Source organism: Oenanthe melanoleuca, chromosome 15 (genome assembly GCF_029582105.1).
Source record: "Oenanthe melanoleuca isolate GR-GAL-2019-014 chromosome 15, OMel1.0, whole genome shotgun sequence".
NCBI classification, from domain to species: Eukaryota; Metazoa; Chordata; class Aves; order Passeriformes; family Muscicapidae; genus Oenanthe; species Oenanthe melanoleuca.
Window position 1 is genome coordinate 2,182,288 of NC_079349.1, and position 21,088 is coordinate 2,203,375.

The 21,088-nt window shown below is 49.3% G+C and overlaps 4 protein-coding genes across 4 annotated transcripts in view; 2 read left to right on the forward strand and 2 right to left on the reverse strand.

Moving 5' to 3' along the window:
- Nucleotides 1-399: 399 nt before the first annotated feature.
- On the reverse strand, nt 400-2,175 carry SNRNP35 (small nuclear ribonucleoprotein U11/U12 subunit 35). Its single transcript, XM_056504563.1, has 2 exons — nt 1,893-2,175; nt 400-1,381 (listed from the first exon to the last, which is right to left on the reverse strand). Exon 2 carries the CDS (start codon nt 1,376-1,378, stop codon nt 581-583), a length of 798 nt encoding a protein of 265 aa, XP_056360538.1. The 5' UTR covers nt 1,379-1,381; nt 1,893-2,175; the 3' UTR covers nt 400-580.
- RILPL2 (Rab interacting lysosomal protein like 2) lies at nt 1,969-6,607 on the forward strand. Its single transcript, XM_056504564.1, has 4 exons — nt 1,969-2,400; nt 3,303-3,457; nt 5,708-5,818; nt 6,287-6,607. Exons 1-4 carry the CDS (start codon nt 1,969-1,971, stop codon nt 6,309-6,311), a joined length of 723 nt encoding a protein of 240 aa, XP_056360539.1. The 3' UTR covers nt 6,312-6,607.
- Nucleotides 6,608-7,751: 1,144 nt separating this feature from the next.
- Nucleotides 7,752-16,366, reverse strand: KMT5A (lysine methyltransferase 5A). The gene is made up of 8 exons (XM_056504562.1): nt 16,167-16,366; nt 15,764-15,858; nt 13,550-13,706; nt 12,504-12,720; nt 11,753-11,837; nt 11,337-11,396; nt 10,658-10,848; nt 7,752-9,951 (listed from the first exon to the last, which is right to left on the reverse strand). The coding sequence occupies exons 1-8, from the start codon at nt 16,354-16,356 to the stop codon at nt 9,741-9,743; spliced, it is 1,206 nt and encodes a 401-aa protein (XP_056360537.1). The 5' UTR covers nt 16,357-16,366; the 3' UTR covers nt 7,752-9,740.
- Nucleotides 16,367-20,695: 4,329 nt separating this feature from the next.
- SBNO1 (strawberry notch homolog 1) overlaps nt 20,696-21,088 on the forward strand; it is a 30,986-nt gene continuing 30,593 nt past the window's right edge. The window contains exon 1 of the mRNA XM_056504566.1: nt 20,696-20,869. The gene's annotated coding sequence lies outside the window, so the exon portion shown is untranslated. The remainder of the gene's footprint in view (nt 20,870-21,088) is intronic.

Consider the following 21,088-nt stretch of genomic DNA (forward strand, 5'->3'; position numbering starts at 1 on the left):
CTGTCCATGGATTCATCAGGCATGAGGCATTTTCTGATGTGCTTACTGCCCTGTGGTGCACATTCCTCTGTACAAAGGGGTTTCATCCTCCCGTGTCACAGACATTGGATTGGTTCCACGTTTCCCTCTCATCTGGCAAAACTAGTCAAGGACACAGTATCAATAAAGGTCTTGCCTGTCCCAGTGTCTTCACAAAAATGAAGCCATCAGCTTCTGGTTTGGGGCACAGAAGTTTCAGTTTGTTGCTGTTCCATTCCTGTGTCTCCAGCATGGGATTGTTTCATAACAAACAAGAGGACACCTGACCCACAGATAACTCCTCACCCAGGCAAGACAAGGTGTGTGCTCAGCTCAGTGGGATGCCTGAACACACGGTGCATTTCTTACAGCACTCACCAGTTCAAAAACATTAATAGAAAAGTTTATTTTCTCTAAAGAACAATTCAACAGACATCTGAACTGCATTAGGAACCGAACTACAGAGAGCTGCTGGCAGTGGAGTCACAGGCACAAGGTGGCAACACCACAGCTTGTTCTGGGATTGCTGTCACAGCCCCGAGCTGCTCTAAGGGCAGGTCACCTAGCGGTGCTTCTCATCATCTCTTTGCTTCTTGGTATCTCTGTCCCTGCTCCGGTCTCTATCCCTGTCCTTCCTGTCTCTGTCCTTCCTCTCCCTCCCCCTGCTCCTCTCCTCTTTGGAGTCCCTCTCTCTCTCACTGTCACCCCAAGCCCACGACCTCTCCCTTTCTGGCCAGCGTTTGTCCCTGCTCCTCTCGTGGTCCCGATCCCTCGTTCTCCAGTCCCTTGTTCCCTCACGAGACCAGTTTCTTTTCTCTGATGATCCTTCCCCATAGAAATCATTTTTCATGTTTGGCAAATTGATGGGCTTTCGGAAAGGTCTGTCCCGTCCTCCGAACCGCAGCTGCCCAGACTCTTTTTTGCCTCCAAACCCACCCCCAAGCCTCCGGGGAATCCATCCTTTGAGAGTTCTTTCCAGTTCAAAGTCTACGAAGATCTCATGCTGGTCGATGACCAGTCTGTTGGCATCTCTGTGAGCCTTCAGGAGCGCACGCTCCTCTTTGTACTCAATAAACGCGTAACCCTTGGAAAACCCCGTGACCAGGTCTCGAACCAGACGGATCTTCCGGATGTCTCCATAGCGGGAAAAAACCTCTTTTAACTTCTCTTCTGTGGTCTGAAGATTGAGCCTCGCCACGAAGAGGGTGAGGTGCGGATCTCCCGTGACGCCCTTGTTGGGTACGTACCGCGCCAGCATGGCCCGCCATATGGCCCGGTCGTGGGGCTCCTCGTCCGTTCCATCGATGCTGCCAGCCTTGAGCGGGTCGTACTCCTTCGCTATGGGGGCCCAGTCAGCCATTGTCTGTGGGGGAGAACACACACGGCACAGGCTCACGGCTGTGCCAGGAACAGCCTGTGCAAGCGCTTCCAGCACCGCTGCACGTTCATCCAAAAATCCCCCAGAGTGTGACACACGAGGATGAACCAGCCGTGTCGCTGTTGTTTGTGTCCACACTGCGGGACACAGCCGTGTCGGGGAGCCGGATCCTGCCCCGGCCTACCCCGGCCTGAGGGGCCCCGGCCTTTCCCCGCGGGCCGCGCCCGAGGAGGCCCCGCCGCCCCTCGGCGCCGCTCCCTCCGCCGCCTGTGCCCCCACCCGCGGCTCTCCCGGCGGGCAGGGGCCGATCTGCCGGGCCAAAGGAGCCGCAGCGCCCATTTCAGTCCCTTTCCCCGCTCCCAGCCGCTAGGATCCCGACAGTCCCCCGGCCCCGCTCCCGGAGCCGCCAAGGCCGATGTGGCGCTGCGGAAAGGCCGCTGCCTTCACCCGCCTCGGTGCCGGTTCCCGGGGCTGCCGGAGAGCTCCCTTCCCTTACCGGCAGCGGAGAGCGGGCGGCGCCTCCTCAGGGGAAGGGGCAGGGCGGGAAGCGGCGCGGGGCCGCGGCCGCCGCCATGGGAGCGCCAGGGGCGGGAGGGGCAGCGCCGCCGGCCCGACCGGAGGGAGGGAGGGAGCGCCGGGGTGCGGCGGGCATGGAGCGGGGCCGGGACGGGGAGGAGGAGCTGGAGGAGGAGGAGGAGGATAAGGATGATGAGGAGGATGGCGGCCCGGAGAGCGCCCTGGAGAAGAGCCCGTTCCAGCTGACGGCTGCGGATGTCTACGACATCTCCTCCGTGGTGGGCCGGGACCTGCTGCAGCTCCGCGCCGGGCCGCAGCTGCCCGCCGCCCGCGCCCGGCTGCAGTTCAGGATCGTCAGGGTGCTGGAGATGCTGGAGGCGCTGGTGAGCGAGAGCAGCGTGGCCGAGGAGCAGCTGCGGCGGGAGCGGGACAGCCTCCGACGGGAGCTGGAGCAGCTGCGGGCGGCGGCTTGCGGGAGCGCCCCGCAGGTGGGTGCGGGACACGGCCGGGGCGCACGGGACTCTGCCGGGGCACCCGGGACTCTGTGGGGGCACACGGGACACGGCCGGGGCACCTGGGACTCTGTCAGGGCACCCGGCACTCTGCCGGGGCACACTGGACACGGGCCCCTTCCCCGGCACGGGCGCACCACGCGCGGGTCGCGGAGCGCACCCAGAACCGCAGCAGATGGGCCGGCCGATACTTGTGGGTCTCTTTTGTGTCAGCAGGACGAGTCGCACAAAGTCACTTCCCGTCTTTGGCCATGGAAGCCTTGAAGCTCTTTCCTTCGGGGTGGTTACGGGTCGCGGGGCTGTGGATTCCTCGCTCCAGTTTCACTGCAGTGACTGGCCCAGCAAAGTTGTGCAGGCACGCACAGAGTTCAGAGTACAAACCCACCGTGTTCAGCACAGCGCCGGCCCCATAGAGACAACTGTATGCAAACACTGAGGCTTTGTTACCCCCGTGTGAGGGAAATGGATGTCTTGATTACTACAAAGGTTTTAAATTAAAAATGGCAGTTCAGTTCTCACCTTTCTTTGACACGGAATTTTGGTGTGGCATTAGATGGCTCAGCCTCTCTCATCATCTGAGAACAATCTGATAAAAGCATCTTCATGACAACTAATTGCAAACTCTTTGGGACAGAGACTGCTTTTAACTGTGGTCAGAGCCTGTCACAGTTGTGACCTATACTTGGCTGGGGAACACAGTCACTAAGGGAATACAAAATTATGAAGAACTATAATAAACTTCTTGGGAGAAAAAAAATCAGGATTGTGATGAATTCATACTAGTTCTAAAATTCCATGTTTATAAAATCCAGATATTTTACTCTCTGAATGCTGAGTTTTTTGAGATGTTACAAGATCCACCACTGTTTTTTTTACAGCCCAGCAGCCTTGGACCAGATCAAATGGTGATAGACCTCACAGACCCCAACCGGCCCCGGTTCACCTTACAGGAGCTCCGAGATGTATTGCAAGAGAGGAACCAGCTGAAAGCTCAGCTTCTGGTGGTGCAAGAGGAGCTACAGTGCTATAAGAGGTAAAGCTTGAAGTTAGCAGAGAACTAATACTACTACTAACAAGTACTTCATGTCTGGAAAGCTTATCAGGTGAGAGTCTGGCAGGTTTGGGCCCTAGGTCAGGATAGGCACTGATAGGTTTGTAAGTGACCCCTGTGCTCCCCAGAGCATATAAGTGAGCAAAGAAAAATGGGGGAACAATGAAGTCTCTATGCAATATGATTTAAAACCCAAACTCCCTTTTCCTCTGCACAGTTCTCAATTGTCCCACTTTTAGCCTATGCACAATTACTCCCACTCCACATCCAGGCTGGGAATTCATCTGTGCAGTCACAGCAGCTGCACACACACTGTGTCTAAAGCCACACTACATACCAAAGAGCACGGGGGGTTTCCAGCTCAGCTTTAGTCAAAGTTTCCTTCCTCCTGCAGCACGATGCTGGTTGATCTCTGGTCCGTCACTCCCACGGGGGTGTGGCACAGATCTAGAAACAAAATATTTAGCTCTTTCATCATTCATGATAAGCTGTGAGGTTTTTTAAAACTGCAAACAGAGGGTTGTGCAACGCCCTTGAACTGTGCAAAGCAAGTGATTTCAGAGAAGGGCTTGGTCTTCCTTGAAGGGAGAATCAGTGTGAGTCAAAGGGTAGCATGTGGGAAGGGTCCTGATCTTGGTGTTACAATTCATTTGCCCCAAAGGCTCTCCTAACCAACCTCTACCCCCTCTCATCAGGCTGGATTATAAACTCTTTTGGTCAAGAAATTACTTCTTAATCTAGTTAAATCTAGGCATGGAGTGTCTGAGCACATTACATTGGATTTCAGCTGGGATATCTCAGCAGCACTCCCTGGATACAGTGAGCCCAGCCTTTGCCTTGTCTGTAACAGCCAGGCTGAGCCAAAAAGTTGCACTTAAATCCATGAATTTACAAACTGCCTGACAGCACTTCCCCAGCTCAGCTGGATGTTTTTCTGTGCAGCCGTGGAATGGCTTCTTGCTTTGATTTCCCAGCTGTTACACAATTTAGTACAGGCCAAGTTAAAAATGTAACAGTGGGAGTGTTTTCAGGTTTTTAGTGATTTGAGTCACAGTGCTGTGCACCAAGAGCAGGGCAGGGCTGCTTTTCAGGTCGAGTAATTTGTGAGGTTATCTCCTCATAGTGTTTTATCTTAAGCCAAAATCCATTTTCCCTCTAAACAGTCACATAAAATCCTAATTGTAATTGTAGTAAAGAGTAACTGTGCGGGAGAAGAGGATAAATCTATGTTCTAAAATGCCTTGTACAGATTGGAAATAAGCTCTGTATAACACAAGGTAGCAGATATCTCAGACTGGCTCAAAGTGGCTGGTGGTGTTTGGGGGCTGCATTTTTCATCATGATTTCTGGGTAGAAATTACCCTGCAGATGTTAGAGCTCTGCATTGTCACCCAAGAGCTCATTGTCTCATTCACCCAAGAGGACAGTCTGCCTCAGAATTACCCCGTGCCTGGTGTCACACCAGTTTTTAATGCTCTGTGGTTTTATTCCCATATCCAGTTGAGTGTTGCTTGGCTACTCTTCGCCTGCAGCTACTGCAGTCACAGGCTTTGATCCACTGAGCTCTCCAAATGACTGAGGTCAGCTCAGGACATGTTGTGAAAACACTGAGTGTACAGGCTGGGAAAATCTAACCCGGTTCCAGGCAGGGAAAACACCCTTTGGTCAAACTGAAACTGCTGCCTGGAGTAGATGGTTACAGCTTCTGGAGTGTAGAAACACTCAAGTGGAGCTGAGGCAAAACCTTTCTTCTCTCCTCTGTAGGGTGGAAAGAGGAACAGGCCTTGCAGGGGAGCTGGCAATCTCCCATCTGTTCCCAGGCCTGGTGTGAGCCTGGGTGGCTGCACTGGAGGTACCACACATCCACCCCTGCAGAAATTCACCATTTGTGTCTGTACCCTCCTCTTACCCGTGGACTTTTGCACAAATCCAAGTGTGATTACACTTCCCTTTCACCCCCATTATGATGTGCCATTTTTTCTCTGTGGAGAAGTCACTTTGTTACTTCTTTAGTGTTCTCATTAAAGCATAACCCTGGCACCATTACATTGCTGTATTTAGGGATAATACTTCATTATTTTCACTTCACTACAAGAAGAGGCTGGGCTGCCATCCCTGTCCTGTGAACACTCATTCACCCATGTCCTAGCTGCCCAGTGAGAGGTCTAACTCATGCACTGTCACACTCTGCACAAGCCCACAAAATATAAAGAAAACCATTTCCTTTCCCAGTGGGATCATCTCACAGAAAAGGGACCAAACTGAAGAACTGGAAAAAGCAGCCAGTGGCAGCAGTGCTGGCACCAGCAAGAACAGTGAAGAGAAGACAATCATCAAACGGCTGTAAGTCTGTCTGCAGATTTTGGGGCAGAATTCGTGAGAACATGGCCCACTCCTCACACACTGAATCCAGGGATGGATGCTGAACTTTAGCCCAGTTGGCTGGATATTGTTTTGTTCTCCATGTAAAGTTAAAAACCTGATAAAGCAATCCCTTCCTGGGGAAAAAGCACTGCACAGGAAAACAACCTCCACCCAGGCAAGCAGGGAGTCACTTTTTTTTCTAGGAAAAACAAGCATTCCTGAGCAGAAGGATTCAATACTTGCCTCCCCTGCCAGCCCTTCAGGGCTGTGCTGTGGGGGCACCCCAGCTGGCCCCAGGCTTTGTTTACATTGTACACAGAACCCATGAGCTCAGGGTCTGTCCCTGAAGTCCCCCAAAATAGCACATTGACAGGGCCAGCCCCCTGCCTGTTGTTTTCCAGTTGTACATTATTGTTTCCTTTCTGCTGTTGATTTTTTTTCTTTTAGGTTTTCTTTTAAACATGGAAAATGAGCATCCTTAAGGACTTAAATGTTGCTGGTGAGAATGGCACTGATGGGCCTCAGAGGCATTGGGAAAGACAATGACTGGAAGCAGCAGAATCACTCCTACTGTAGAGAATGAGCAATCTCATTAAATCGCGTTGTATAATATTTTCTCAGAATAGATTTTACTCTGTTTTCCCAGAAACTGTTTGAAACAGACACTTTTTATATTTCTTACTGTCAGACATTACCCATATGTAGAAAATAAAATGTTTATACAAAGTTGAGGTTTATTCTTATTAAAAGAGCCTGTGATGATCTGTACTGCAGCATACTTATCCTGTTCAGCTACCAAAACATTCAGCCCAAATGATTTTGTTACATTAGGGTAAGTTAAGAGAGACATGCCATTCATGTGTGGTTGTTTGGGGGTGAGATGAACAGTGGAGAAAAGCACAGCAAAGGAAGAAAAGCTGCTGCACTTGGGCTCTGCCCACATGAAGGACTGAGGTGCAGGCAGTGCTCAGACTGGAGAAGATGCACCAAACATTTCATTTCTGACAGCTGAAGGTCTCTGTGGTAGGCAGTTGTGTTTTGCATAAACTCTGTTCTTTCAATCACCTGCCACAAGCTGTGTATTGGCCCCAGTAATGAGATTTAGCACCAGTGGATGCATATAGGGCAGAGGAATTGGAAAAGAAGCTTGAAAGACACCAATTAGGTTCTCCATTTAGAAAGGTAGAATATCCAGAGCAGAAAAGTCTGAACAGACATAAAAGAAGCAGTGACAGGTATCAAACTGTGATCTTACTCTCTTTAGAAATAAAAGCAGCCTCTGAAGTCTTTTCACTCCTTCTACACTGACAGCATGATAAATATAGGACACTTCACACATGTGCTCAGCTGCACAATGTGAAAGTGGCTCAGCAGAAGGCAGAGCTGCAGCCTCCCTTCAGAGGTCAGGAACAACTGTCTGAGCAAGGCCACAGCACAGATGGTTGACCTGAGCCAGCTGGTTCAGCCAGGGCACAGAACCACTGAAGTCCCTTTGCCATCTTCAAAATATCAACAAGCCTTGGCCATGCCCTCATTGTGTATTTTCTAGAGCATGGCAGCAGGGAAGGCAGTTACTGCACTGCCATTGAGCAGAGGCTTTGTGCACAGAAAAATTAAACAAAGAAACAATCAGCAACAGCCAGGATACACCTCTGAGCTGAAGAGAGATGCTTACATGTGATCTGAATTCCATCCTCTTCCATGGTTTATCCAGGGATGTATTTTCCAATCTCTTTCAAAAAAAAGCATTTAGCTCCCAACTCAAGGGTATTTTTCCCTGTGACACCTTGTTAGAAGATGAAGCCTTCCTGTGAGGCACAGAGATAAATATCCAAACGACATGTCCTGTGAGAAGTACATTGAGACAGATCTATAGATCTCTATATGTGATCCTAGAAAAGTAAAGGATACATAAGCAGTGCAACATGAGCTTTATTTCCATCCTCCAACGCAGTGCTACTCAATTACCAGTTAAGCTTTCAGAGAAGACATTTTCCTTTTATGTAAAACAGGGAGATCTTTCCCCATTCTTGTTTACAAAAGTGATGCTGAAGTACAGAGGTTTTAAGCTATTCAACCTGATAGAGAACAAGTAAATGCTTAAATAAAATTAAAAAATTATTCCAATTTTGACTTAAGGGAAGTGCTCTAGTTTAACAGGACACTGTACACATTGCTGAGGTCTCTGTTACTGAGACCAGAGAAAAATGAGTGCCAACTCAGACAAGTTGGCCAACAAGGCTTACCTGAAACTCAGTACATGTAATATAACAGGTCTCCAGTTAATTCTTCAGAAATGGGAAAATACCCAGGCTTGCTCTGACGAGTTTGCCTTGTGTGAAGCAGTAAATAATATAAAGCATTTAACAGCTAATGATTTTCACAGCTTTCTTTCAAAATGCTCATGAACTGCAATGGAGACAGGTAGTATAGCAGCCGTTTCATCAATAATAAATATATTCTTTATTTTACAGAGACATTGTCTTCAAGTTTTTAATTTAAAAAATACATCACTAAGCCACCTCTCTTGCTGCTGGAGCACACAACCAGGATGTTGTTGCTATCTGACCTATCACATAGGCAAGCATAAGATTGTCCAGAGGGCATTCAGCTGGAACAGCAGCAGCCTTCAAGACATGAGGAATAGAAGACATTAACAGAGCCACAGATCCCTTGCTGACATCTCCCAGCAGCAAGTGTGGCTGATGGCTCACAGCCATTTTCATCTACACACATGCCAAGCCTGCCTTGGCAAAAATTCCAACTGGTAAGAATTCATCTTTAACATAAAGGACCTGCATTGTATTGCCTGCCTATATCCCAGATTTGGCTCTCCAACAGTGACATTCTGAACACCCACGAGGTGCCACCTCCCGTGTGAGACAGTGGGACCAGACCTACAGGACCAGGCAATAAGGAATCTACTTTCTTCACTGCATGAACTCCATCACTACAGTTTGAAGCTGCATATGAAGATGACTCCTATTTTTGGAACCACTATGCTCTACTTCAAGCATTCACAGTAAATAAATAGCTTCTGATGTGGCTAATCAGCATAGGAAGGTAATATAAAAAATTTTTGGAGAGAGCTTTTACTTCTTTAAAATCCTCTGGGAGACACCTCCAAGAATCAGCCATCAACTATAAAAAAGGTACCTTCTCAAAGTTTAGAAAATAAGTAAAAGTCAAACATCAATTCTCACTGTGAAGTTCTACCTTCACATCTGTAATCAGTATTTACCCAGTCTATCAAAATTGATCCTCATTTGGCTGGGAGTCATTTCTCCAAAGGAAGCAGCCAATCTGACCATCCTTTTCCCTCAGTGCCAGTGCATTTGAAGTTCATTACCAACAGAATGTATGACACAGGAGAAACTGGATTCCTACCACAAATTATTTGAGAATGACAGTAGCATCCATCTCAGAGAAGCTTGTCAGAACTGGGCTGTGAACAGCAGTCTGACAGGCAGTCAAGCCACTGGATGACCAAGTCAGAGTACAGCAGTACTCTGTCATAAAGCCAAGTTCAGCACCCCAAACTGGAGTGTGAGATTTCCTTGCAAAAGCAGAAGCACAACCCCAGTGATTAAGTTTCTGTGCAAGTCTTTCACTGCTCAAGTGGCACTGGTCACTATGCAGAAGCATTCAAATTTTACAGAGGGTTTTCCTTTTATGATATAAAAGTTTTGGCAATCTAAGATCAATTATTTAAGCCTGCCTGGAAAACTGTAATAGGTGTTTAAATACTGCAAAGCAAAAAGGCAGTTTTAAGGAGCTTGGAAGACCATAAGCAGTCCACTAAGAAAGCTGAGGGAAGTGAGGGCACAAAAAAAATAAAATTCATTGACTCCTTGTAGAACATTCAGTCCAAAAATAAAAACCCCAAAACAAGGAAGATGAATTAGTGTTTCAACCACGGGTGAGCTTCAATGGAAGCTTTGCTTCTGTCTCCATAGTCGTACAAGAGTTCTTCACCTGCCTTAATGTCCCTGGAAGCTATGAGGATGAGATGAGGCACACCATCGATGTCGTGCAGCTTGGTCTGACAATTGCCACACTTGCTGTGATTAATGAGCCTCCCCAGACGATTCGTTTCTTTCGTAGCATCGACACTGAAAGAGCAAGAACAGAAGGGGGGATTGCACCTGGGACAGGAGCACCTTTGTGGGCAAAGCCAAAGTGCCAATCAGACAAAGAAGGAGGAATCCACGAGTCTTGAAAATTTAGGAGAAACAGAACATGAACATGTTACATTACAAAATGACCATGATTAAACAGATATAACATGGCAAGGCAGGGAAACTGAAACAGCTCTAGGAGATTTTTAAGTTAGCACAAAACCCTGAAACTGAAATCTTTGCACTGTTTGAGCTGCCTGTTTCCAGGAATAGCAGAATCCAGATGTGAAACAAATTATCAAGCTTGGACTGAAGTAGGTGTCAGAGACTGGAGGACACCCAGTGAAAGTCTGTCCATCCAGGGAGTCCGTCCATCCTGCTTTTCAAACCAACTCCTCACAAAACAAAAACAAGATAAAGGAGCTCATTTTACAAGAGGATAAATTTAGGCAGAAGACCACTGCAGAACTACAAGCCTCATCCAAGCACATGCAACTCTCCACATAGTTTGTGCTGTACTTCAAAGAACAGGGCTTTGAGTCACCTCATAGCCCAGACATACAGGAGGCTCTCAGACCATGGATCAGTGCTCCATAAAATTTCATCATTCACAGTTCCCATTACAAACAAAAACTTTGCATGAAAAAAAGCAAAGAATTAGCAACATTCAAAGCCTCTATCACTGGAAACTTGAGCTTACCAGTAGGTTTTGCTGAGGTACTGGAAATAGTACATGTAGCAGCCTGTGGATGGGTCTTGAGCATACACAGCCTCTCGTTTCTTGGCATCAGTGATCTCAATGAGATCCCCATGATATTCAACCACAAATTCTCCTCGATTAAAATGTTTAGTGGCAATTACTCCTCTCCCTTTGCCATCGATGTAATCAATCTGTTGAGTTGAAAAGAAAACACTTTCTCATTTCCCAGCTGATTTACATCATTGCAGATATGCTGATTACTAGGAAATGATTTGTCATTAAAAAAATGCTGCAAAAGGGAATTTGTGTGCACTGCAGACAAAGCTGTAGAAGCACAATGCATGGCACTGTGGAAGAAATGCAGGATGAGTTTGGGACACACTCTGAGTTATTGGGTAGCTGGACACAAAGTCCTCCAATCAAAGGACTTAGGAGTGCATTTCCAAAAAGATCTTAAAGCCCCCTCAGTATTTCAAAGTGAGGCTGCACATACATATCCTTCAGAGACCAACACTGCTCACTCAAAAGGAAGGACTGGGTGTTCCAGTTTTCCTGCATGTTCATCAAAGAATTGGAGGGTCCTGAGACTGAGTTCTGCTGCTCTCTGTTTAAACAGATTAACACCAAGATACTGTATAATAAACACTACATGACTACTTAAGGTTGGCACTGTAATTACCTTCATTCCTTCTTCCTTCCCACTTGTAATCAGCTCATCTATTTTCCTCCTTTCTTCAGTCTGCAGAATAAACAAGAACAAACAAAACCATAATATTATTGATAGCTTTTGTAGCTTATTCTAGAGCTGGAAGGAAATTACCCACCAATGACACCCATTGTTCCAAACCATCTCATATTTCCAGCAAACTGAATGGCAGAAAGACAGATTTCTGCCCCCCAAAATGCATAAGCAGCTAGATTCTGTTCTAAACTGGACCAGCATTTCCAAATTTTAAGCATGTTCTTAACAATACTTCAAGTGCACAACACTGTTTTCATTTGGAATGGAAACCATTTACAGCTGGTTGTACGCTTCCCCAAATTTTCAGCTAATCAGACTATTACAAGTAATGTCACTTTAAGAAGAAGCACTACCTCCAATTCAGATTTGCTCTTCCTGGAACTTCTTCTAACTGGGTAATAATCTGTCACTTTTCGGTTTGGTGTTCTTCCTTGTGTTCTAAGGAGTAAGAAAAAGAGAACAAACACACACATTTCAGACTATTTGTTAAGTTACACCTCTAGAGCAAAGGTATGTGCAAGAAATTTTTATTTGAGCTTGGCAAGTTGAAAGGTGATCAGTATGAATCAATGTTTTTTGTCAGTACTCTTAGCTTTAAGCCACAGCTACATCCCCTTTTCTTCCCCATGATATTTCCATTATTCCAGGACTAATTCTTGAATAATAAAAGTGAGATGTCGTTGGAAATCAACTGAAGGTCACATTACAAGTCTGGGGCCCCCTGTGTGCCTTGCCAGAAGGCACTTGAAAATTTAGGTCACGAAAACTGCTTGGCAAGGAATTCATTAATGTTAGGTCACATTACTCTGATAGCATGAGAAAGAGTATCAGCTCAGCCAGGAAGCCTCCAACTGTTCTGTTTTTAACAGGACACATTCCCATTTGCCCACAGGAAAGTAGGTCTTAATGGCTCATTAATTTCTTTTTTACCATAGCTGACCAGCAAATATTTCACTTGTGATGGAACAATAGAACATACTAACCTTGCTTTCAAGACAAACAAGAGCCCTGCAAAGTAGGTACTTGGATGCTATTTTAGGGTTTTTAAAGCCTGATATACTTGAGAAAAAGAGCTGTCCTTTCACAATTGCACAAATCACTTACTTTTTCCTTTGTCCTCGTTTTGCTTTAACCATCTTCTTCTGAGCTGGCTTTGCATTGGCCTCCTCAGCACAGTCTGCAGGCAGGGGAGTCTTTTGGGTTTCCACAGTTTCTTGGTTTTGATCAGAGGACGGAACAGAAGGATTGCACACACCTTCCTTATCCTTCTGGTCTTCTGGTTTCACAGCACCTTCAACTATTTTGCCACTATTCTTTTTTCCTGGTGGCAAGGAAATCGAGTAAGGCTCTGAACTTAGGACCAACTATACCCGAGTGCTTTAAATGAATTCTTTTAGTTCTATCAAATGAGAGAAAGGACAGCAATGACCCTGCACTGCTAGGCTCAGCAGCTGCAGATATTGGTACCAAGTGGCCAATGCCACCCAGGCTAAATCCATGAGAGATAAAGGGCTGGCACTGACAAAAAATCTACACTCCCCACAACCAACATTTGCTTCTTTTTTTGCATCCTAGCCCAGTACAACCACATCCTCCTCAGACAACCGACTCAGAGGTAGGTAGGTAGGTAGGTGAGTGTGGTTTAAAGCTGAATAACGTTTTTACATAGAGTAAATCATCAGCTTTAGCAGTCCCATCTGCTGAGACAGATGTTTCAGTCTCACTGGAGGAAAGAAGCACAGCTGCAAGGCCTCGGCAGTGGAACAAGCTAAAGTCATCTTCACTTCCTTGTCAAAACTGGGGAGCCAAATTAGGAACTAAAGGCCCCAAGTTTCCAAAAAGACTAACAGTCCCTTCATCAAATGGGACTTAAAATACCTGCTTGCTAAAAGTGTTTGCATCAAAGTGCTTTGACAAATTACCAAGGCTGTTAAATACACCTTTAAACACAAGCCAGATGGGTCTTATTCCCTTCATAAACTTACAGAACATTCCTATTTCTAGTCACTGCACTGAAGCACTGTGAAGCCTGGCACTCAGCATCCACAATTTGGGCTCCTCATCACTGCTTCTGTTCATTGAGGAAAGTTTTAGAATTGGGGGAGTGGGAGCACATTCACCAAGACAAGCAATCCAAAGCTCAGTCTTACCAGCTCCCTTCCTGTAGGTTTCCTTTAGTGTTTTGCCCTGACATTTCACCTCGTGATACATGACAGAGTTTTCTTCTTGAAGCGGGGGTCGAGCACCAGGAGCTTTGTTGGGATTCAGGTAGCTGTAGATTTTGGATTGACCAATAAACACATTCTCCTAAAACAAACCAACACAAAAAATCGGTTCAGCACAGAGGTTCTGGGAACCCCAAGCTGGCATCCACAACAATCTGCAGCAACCAGGGCTGACAGGGGATTGTGCTGATTGAAATTACACTGTTAGAAGCATCACCCTCATTGAGGTTGTGATTTCTAAGTGAAAACAAAACAGTGCTGAGCACTCTGAGAACTTAACTAATGCAAGCTCTCAGTCCCAGAGAGCTTTCACATAAAATGTGGCAGGATGGGGTAATCACAGCTAACTCCAGCCTCCACCCTTGTGCTTCACAGTATGAACTTTGGTGCTAAAAAAAACCTCCAAGCCTGAGCTTCTGGGGAGGAAGGCGGCCTCAAAGAGCACAAGCCAAAAAAAAATATGAATAACGCAGCAAAAATTGTCCAGGGCCAGTACAGAGCTCTCAGAGCCAGTGAGGTATGAGCTACCCAGCTACTCTCAGGAGGTGTCAAATGTTGCTGCAGCAAATTATATGCACAACTGAGCAGCACAGGAATCCGTTTTACAGCCTACCTTGAGTGACACCTCTCAGCAAAGCATGGCAGATAAACAGTGCTAGATTTTATCCATTATGTGATACAAAAATAAAGTGTAAAAGCTGTTTGCGGCAAAAAAGCCCAGTAAAAGGTCTATGCAAAGCCCAGTCAGGTAAATGGCAATACCCTCTGGCATGGCCAGACACCACAGAGCCTGGGGTTTGTTCGCTGGCTCAGGCTCCAAAATGCCAACAGTGAGCAGTGTCAAATTTAGCAAAGATTAGTGGAGTCCTGTCACCTTTGCTTTTACGATCTCCTGCCACCTGGCTATGTTTGCCTGTGTTCCAACCATGAAATTTCAGCGTCTGGACGAGCAGATGCAACTTGGGCAGAATGAGTTTTTCTTGGCTATAGTTTGACTCAACCAATACCAATTTTCAGACATTGCAAGCCAGTTAAAACAGAAAAAAAAAAAAATGCATCCATTTTTTTAGAAGAGTAAGGAACAAAGGGTCCCAGTAGTTAAAAAAAGATAGCTCAAATATAGCTGACTAAACAAATACCTCAGTATTTCAGTCATAGACAGTGAAAAAGTAAACAAAGTACACAATAGAACAGATAGGAGGATTTTAATAATTAACGTAGTCATGAATAACAAACTTCCTATGTACATAATTCACACAGACTCAGACCAGTTAAAAGCTGAAATCTTAGCCCACAAATAAACTTTTCTAAAGATTGAGATTACGATGGAACAGCCTGAGAAAAAGCAAATCAGACGGACACTCCCTGACCTCCAATATTTCTGAAAAGCCTATGAAAGGCAAAACTTGCTTATTAAAACCCTGGAGCTTCAAAGCATGAAATCTATGAAAACACTCCGTTTTAACAAGTGCAAGCAATGAACCCTGAGCTTCAAAGTCCTAAAGATTTAGGAAGAAGTTTAAATATGGGCATTTTGGGAGAAAGCCCAAAGCAGTGAACTGCAGTCCACCTGCCAGCTGAGTCTTCAAGCTTTGAATGCACCAAGAACAGGAAACGAATAGCTATTTTTCCAGCATAGCTTCCTCCCTTCAATCCCAGCTCCCTGCCTGCTGCGCTCTTGGCGCAACCGAGACGCCGCTGCCACGTCTTTGTCTGTGCCAGGCTTGAGACCCCGGAGAGCTGGGATTTTCCCAGCACATCAAAACACACGAAAGGCGGCTGAGGGGCTCCGGGGTTTGATGCAATAGCTACAGTTATTTCCATTGGGAGTTAAATGCAAAGAGACAAGCAGTCTCCGGCCAGCTGCCAGTGACAGAACTACAGAACGAGGAAGATGGCACGGAGGGAACGGCGAACCAAGGACCTGTCAGCGGTAGGGCACAGGGAAGCACAGAAAGAGTCCGACTGTAGTTAAAGTTCAGCGATTTCTGAATGATTGGAGGGACCCCGAAGGCCCGGGCCCCGCGGATCCCGGGGCAGCCCCCAGCCCGGCTCGCCCGCACCGGGGTAAGCGGAGGGCACAGCAGCCCCCCGGAGCCGCCGCCACGCTCCGCCCGCCCAGGCCCGGGAGCTGCTTACCCCGCCGTCCCGGGGGCGGCCAGGGCCCTTCCTCTCGGTGCTCTCGGGGCTTGCCTTCTCCACGCCGCCCGCCCTGGTCTTGGGCATGTTCTTCCCTAGGAGCAACGGGGGAAGATCGGCGCCTGAGCCATGTCCGGCGCTGCCGCCCGCGGTCATCGCCCGGCCGCCGCGGCCTGCGCCATGTTTAAAGGGCTGGATGCGGCAGGGCGAGCCGCGGCGGCCCAGCCCCTTCCCGGCGAGCTGCGCACACCGCGCGGGGGAGGAGTCCCGCCGGCCCCGGCTCCCCGCACCTCCCAGGAGGAGCTTCCGCGCCGCGGAGATGCCCCGCGCAGCGCGGACCCAGCCCCGCCGGCCCCGCCGCGCCCCGGCCCCGCTCCGCTCGTGCCCGCTCCGCCCCGCGCACCTCCGGCCATGGCGGCGGCGGCGGCCCCGCGCCCCGGAGCCCCCGCGCCAGGCGGCCCCGACTGTCCCCGAGGCGTCCCCGCCGCCGCCAACCGCTCTGCAGGGAGACGCCGCGTTACCCTTGGCAACCCCATTGGTTTAATCTCCTGCCAATCATCGCTATCAGGTCTCTGATTGGCGCGAGCGGCCATAACCCGCCCTCTCCCTGTCACACCGCGGTGGCTACGGCTCCCGGGAACAGGGTTTAAATGTGAGTTCTCTGGGCGCTGATTGGCCCGTGCCGAGGGCAAGCAGCGCTCTGATTGGCGGCCCGGCAGGGACTGTCCCTCCCGCGGCCGGCCCGCGCCACGTGCGTGGGAGCGCTCGGGACCGGCACCAGGACTAGGACCGGGACCGGGACCCTCCGGGCTCCGCGGGGAGACCTAGTGCTCCCCCCGCCCTGCTGGTGCACCGGCACCTCCCTCCTGAGCCTCTCCGCACGGCACACGGCCCCCGCCACCTCGTAGTGGGGATTCGGGGGACCCCTAATCCTGGCGGGATTGTAAAATTCTGCTCTGCGATATTAGTAGGCTGCTTTACCAATGTTTAGCTTAGATCTTCCTGGGTGAAATTTAAATCTATTAGTTCCATCTTCCAAGCTTGCCTAGATAGCGGGTAATACTGAAGCATTGCACTAAAGCATCAAAGACCGTGTGGAAATTCCCATTCCTTAACGAGGGCAGCTAAAATGTTACAAAGCCTGTTGACAGAGCCGTCATTATCACCAGGAGAGCTGTAACTGCCGTCAGCATCGATTCCCTGGTCAGAAGCTGCCAACAGGACTAGCACACACACTTTGAAATCAGGAAAGTACAATGGCAAAGAATAACAACACCGAGGCAAGAGCGCACGGGGATCAGGGGATCTGGTTGGATGCCAAGTGGATGCCATCATGGAAGGCAGGAAATCGCCACACAGGACTTCGGTGCTCATGACAAGCAGAATATTTCTATTGAGCAAGAGTGCATGACTCCTGTTTCTTATCTGCATTGCCCCTCCTGTAGCAAGGCCTACCTGAGTGTGCTCAGGAGTGGGGTGGTGGCCCTGGCGCTGCCCCAGGTGCTATCACCATGGGGGTGGATTCCCACCCAAGGCTTATCTGTAGCCACAGGCTGCTGCTTGTCTCTTGGCCATTCCCACAGTGACATAAACAGCCAGTGTGCTGCTTCAGCTGAAAACCATCCTTTCCCTTAAGAACAGAAAAAAACCCTTCTCATCTTAAGCAAGAACTTGAGGCCTCAGCCTTTCCAACTTGTCCCAGAACAGTTAGGGGCTCACAGGACAGGAATTCAGTGTGACTGCAGAGGAACCTCAGAAAGCAGCACAGCATTCCAGTCCACCCCCTCCTCTTCTTATGCTAGCCCTGCATTCAGGCACTTTGGGAGAAGACAGAACAGAAGACAGAGCTCTGCATGGGCACTGTAATTTGTTATGTCTGGGTCTTTGCTCACCAGGCATATGAATTTTACAGAGAGGCAACCAAAACACACTGGGTATTTTCCTGTAAACTCAAAGCTGCAGCTAGCTGACATCCTCTGGACATCACGTCCACGAACATCCATGTCCATGGTATTCTTGCATCAAGGCAGGTACTCCAAGCTCTCTGCAAAAGCACCAGAGCAGACACTGCTCTGATTTTTCCACCCCAGTTCGCACTGTACTTATCGCACAGCTGGGACGCTACTGGGAAAAAAAAGATCTTCATCAATTACTAAGATGATTTCTTCTGGCAGTAATAGGGAACACTCCTCCTAATGTCTTGGGAAAGCTCTGGAAACGCCCTCAACCGTGGTTTTGCTCAGGCGTTGTATATTTTGAATAATAATTTTATATATGTATATTAAACAAAGCAACCGAGTTGGCATCGAAGCCGTGCGGGCCACCAGTAGAGGGCAAAGGAAGCCAAGGAATTCTCTTCTCAGAGCAACAAAGAAAACAACGTCATCTCTAACTGGCCGCTGCTCTGGCGCGGTGGGATCACACTGTGAATTGGCAAAACATGTTGGCTTTACCCCTCAACTGGCTGCGACCAAAAGCCGGAGATGAGGAGAAGTTAAAATGCGAAAATAGCCCAAAACAGTGTGGCTGGGGCCGCCCGTCACTGTGACTCAGGACATGCACATGGAGAGAGCGCTGCCGACTCCCGTAATCCACAGGGAGCAGCGCGGCTCCCGCTAGAACCAGCGCTAAAACCCAGTGACCTAAATATTCTCTCCCGTAGTGCCGCATGAGCAGCTCCCGGGAGCACCACGTTTTACTGCGGAAATGTGAAATTGTTTTGTGGGGGAAGGGAAGGAAGAACGAGCGAGGCGTTGATGTCCTCAGAAAGGGAAGAAAATCGTCAGGCTAGATCTCTTCGGTCTAGATGAACACTTCATCCAGTTATAAAAAAAAAAAAAAATTATCTTTGAATTCATAGTTTCATTTTCTGTCCAATATACCAAGGAGATGCTTGTTAAATATTCCCACCTGAGAGCAAGTTCTCACACAGCACCTGTCATATTAGCAATTTGCAAAATAAATGACGGCATTTACACAAATTTCTCGTTCACAAGATGAAATCCCTACAATTTGTGCTTCAGCCACTAGAAATCAAGTAAAAACAATCCCTGAGGGTAACTGCTGAGTATTACATTAAGCAATATCATTTTATAAAGTCACTGAGTAAAATGTCAGTATGTGCTAACTGCATTTCATAGATTATAAAATAAAATTACATTCAGAATTGTATCTACCAACGATTTAAAAAAAAAAAAAAATCTCTGACTAGAAAGTGCAGTGAGATCGTGAATTACATGCAAAATTCTATGGAAACAGAGTCCTGCAGACAAATGTGCGTGTGCTAATTCCACACCAATGGAAAGCAGCATTTCCAGAAGATTACTCACCTATTCCTGTCGAGGATGATCACAAACGCTGACAGGTAACTCATGACATGGAAACCCTCACTTTGTTCTCACGATTGTACAGAGCTGCTGAGATTTAAAGTTCGATTAAGCACGTGTGATCTGTACTTCATCATGCCTTCGTCTGAAGTGTGAAGAGAGCAATAATCAAGATAAAAGCTGCCATTTAAGTTGGTCTTCTGGTCTCTGGCCACACACTTCTATCGTCTTTTTCTCCATCTGAAGCATCACTGATTAATCTGAATTACTTAAATCAGTTTAATTAACGTTGCTTTGGCTTTAAATAGTTTAGCCTTAATCTGTCTAATCTTTTATTGGTTATATTAATCCGTGTTAAATTTGTGTCTAATGATTATCAAACTTGCACAAGATTGAATAGTAGTAATGAACATTTGAAGGAAATTCATGATTGCTCACAGTTCATCTATGTCTGACTCAATTCTGTGTGAAAGTTCTTACAAATTTTCATATTCTTGCACAACTGGGAAAGCATTTTATTAGAAGACTGTCTTTTAACAGGTCTTCTCACTCTGGGGGCCCAGCGCAAAAAAGATGTCTCCAAATGTGAAAATTGCATGAGTGGTCTATGGATTTTCACTCACTTTTTGCAGCAGCAAGTTTCACATTAGCAGCTTGTAAAACATTCGCAAGGGAGAACTCATCTGCCAGCACATCCCCACGGGAGGCATTCCCGGGGAGGGCAGCAGGGATGCCCCCCCCGCATTCTCCTGGGGGAATTCCTGTGCGGGAACAGTGCAGAGCCGCGTCGCTGTGAGGGGACGGAGGTGGCGGTGTACTCAGGGCGGGGTGGCACCGGAGCGTCCTGACTGCTCGGAGCCGCCAGCCGCGGAGGGACGGGACGAGAGCAGGGGGCGCTTGAAGTGGGACGCACCAGCAGCGGCAGCATGGGCGGCATGAGCTGAGGTAGCCCCGTTTCCCCTCACGCCGCAGCCCCCGGTGCCCGAGCCCCGCGCCCGGCCCAGTGCCGCCGCTCCCGCCAACGCCGCCTCAGGCGGGGGCGCGCGCACGGCGCCTCCCCCCCTCCCCTCCGCCCCGTGATGCAGCGAGAAACGCGAGATCTCGCGAGAGCTCCGCCGCGCTACCGCGTTCTAGCCGGCAGCCGCCATCTTGCGGGAGCCTCGGTCACGTGACCGCTCGCAGCCGTTCGCCTCCGCCTTCCCCTCCCCCCACCCTACCGGGAACCGGGCCCGGAACGCCAAGGCTCGACTGCAGCCGCCGACCCGGGGCGGGGCCCGCCCGCGGGGACCTCGCTTATTTGAAGGACGGTGGATACGCCGGGTTTTCTTGGGGGGGAGGGAACGGGGAACTTTCTGCCTTTCCGTTTCTGAGGGCAGAGAAGAACCGATGCGCGGCATGTCACGTGACGGGGGCGAGCGGGGAGCGCGCGCCAGGGCCCGGCGGCGGCGGCAGCGGCGGCGGTGGGGGGGGGGGTGGGCGCGAGACGGCGGCGGCCACGTGACCAGGGAGCCCGCGGGCGGGGGGCGGGTCACGTGGTGCCGAGCGCGCGCCAGCGGCGGGCGGTGGCTGGCGGGGTCACGTGGGCGGGGAGCGCGCGCGACGCGGCGGGGGGAGGGAGGCGCGGCCCGGGTCACGTGGTGCGGGCGGCCCCCCCCCGGCCCCCCCTCCCCTGTGAGGGGAGGGAGGGCAAAGATGGCGGCTGTGAGTTAGAAAGCGGCGGGCGGCGGGGCCGGCGGCGGAGACTTCCAGGAGCCCGCGGGAGGATCGAGTACGACAGAGAGTAAGTCTCGCTCTGCCCTTTTTCCTGACGCCGCGCCTGTTTGGCCGTCTCTGGCCGCTCTCCGCGTTGTGGGGCCGCCCCGGGGGTTTCCTCCCCTCCGCTCTTCAGCGGGGCCCGCGGCGGCAGCGCGGGGGTGTCCGGGGAGGACCCGTTGTGCTGGGAGCGGCTCCGCGTCTCCCTCGCTCCCTCAGCCCCGGAAGGCTGCGCGGCCGCCCCCGC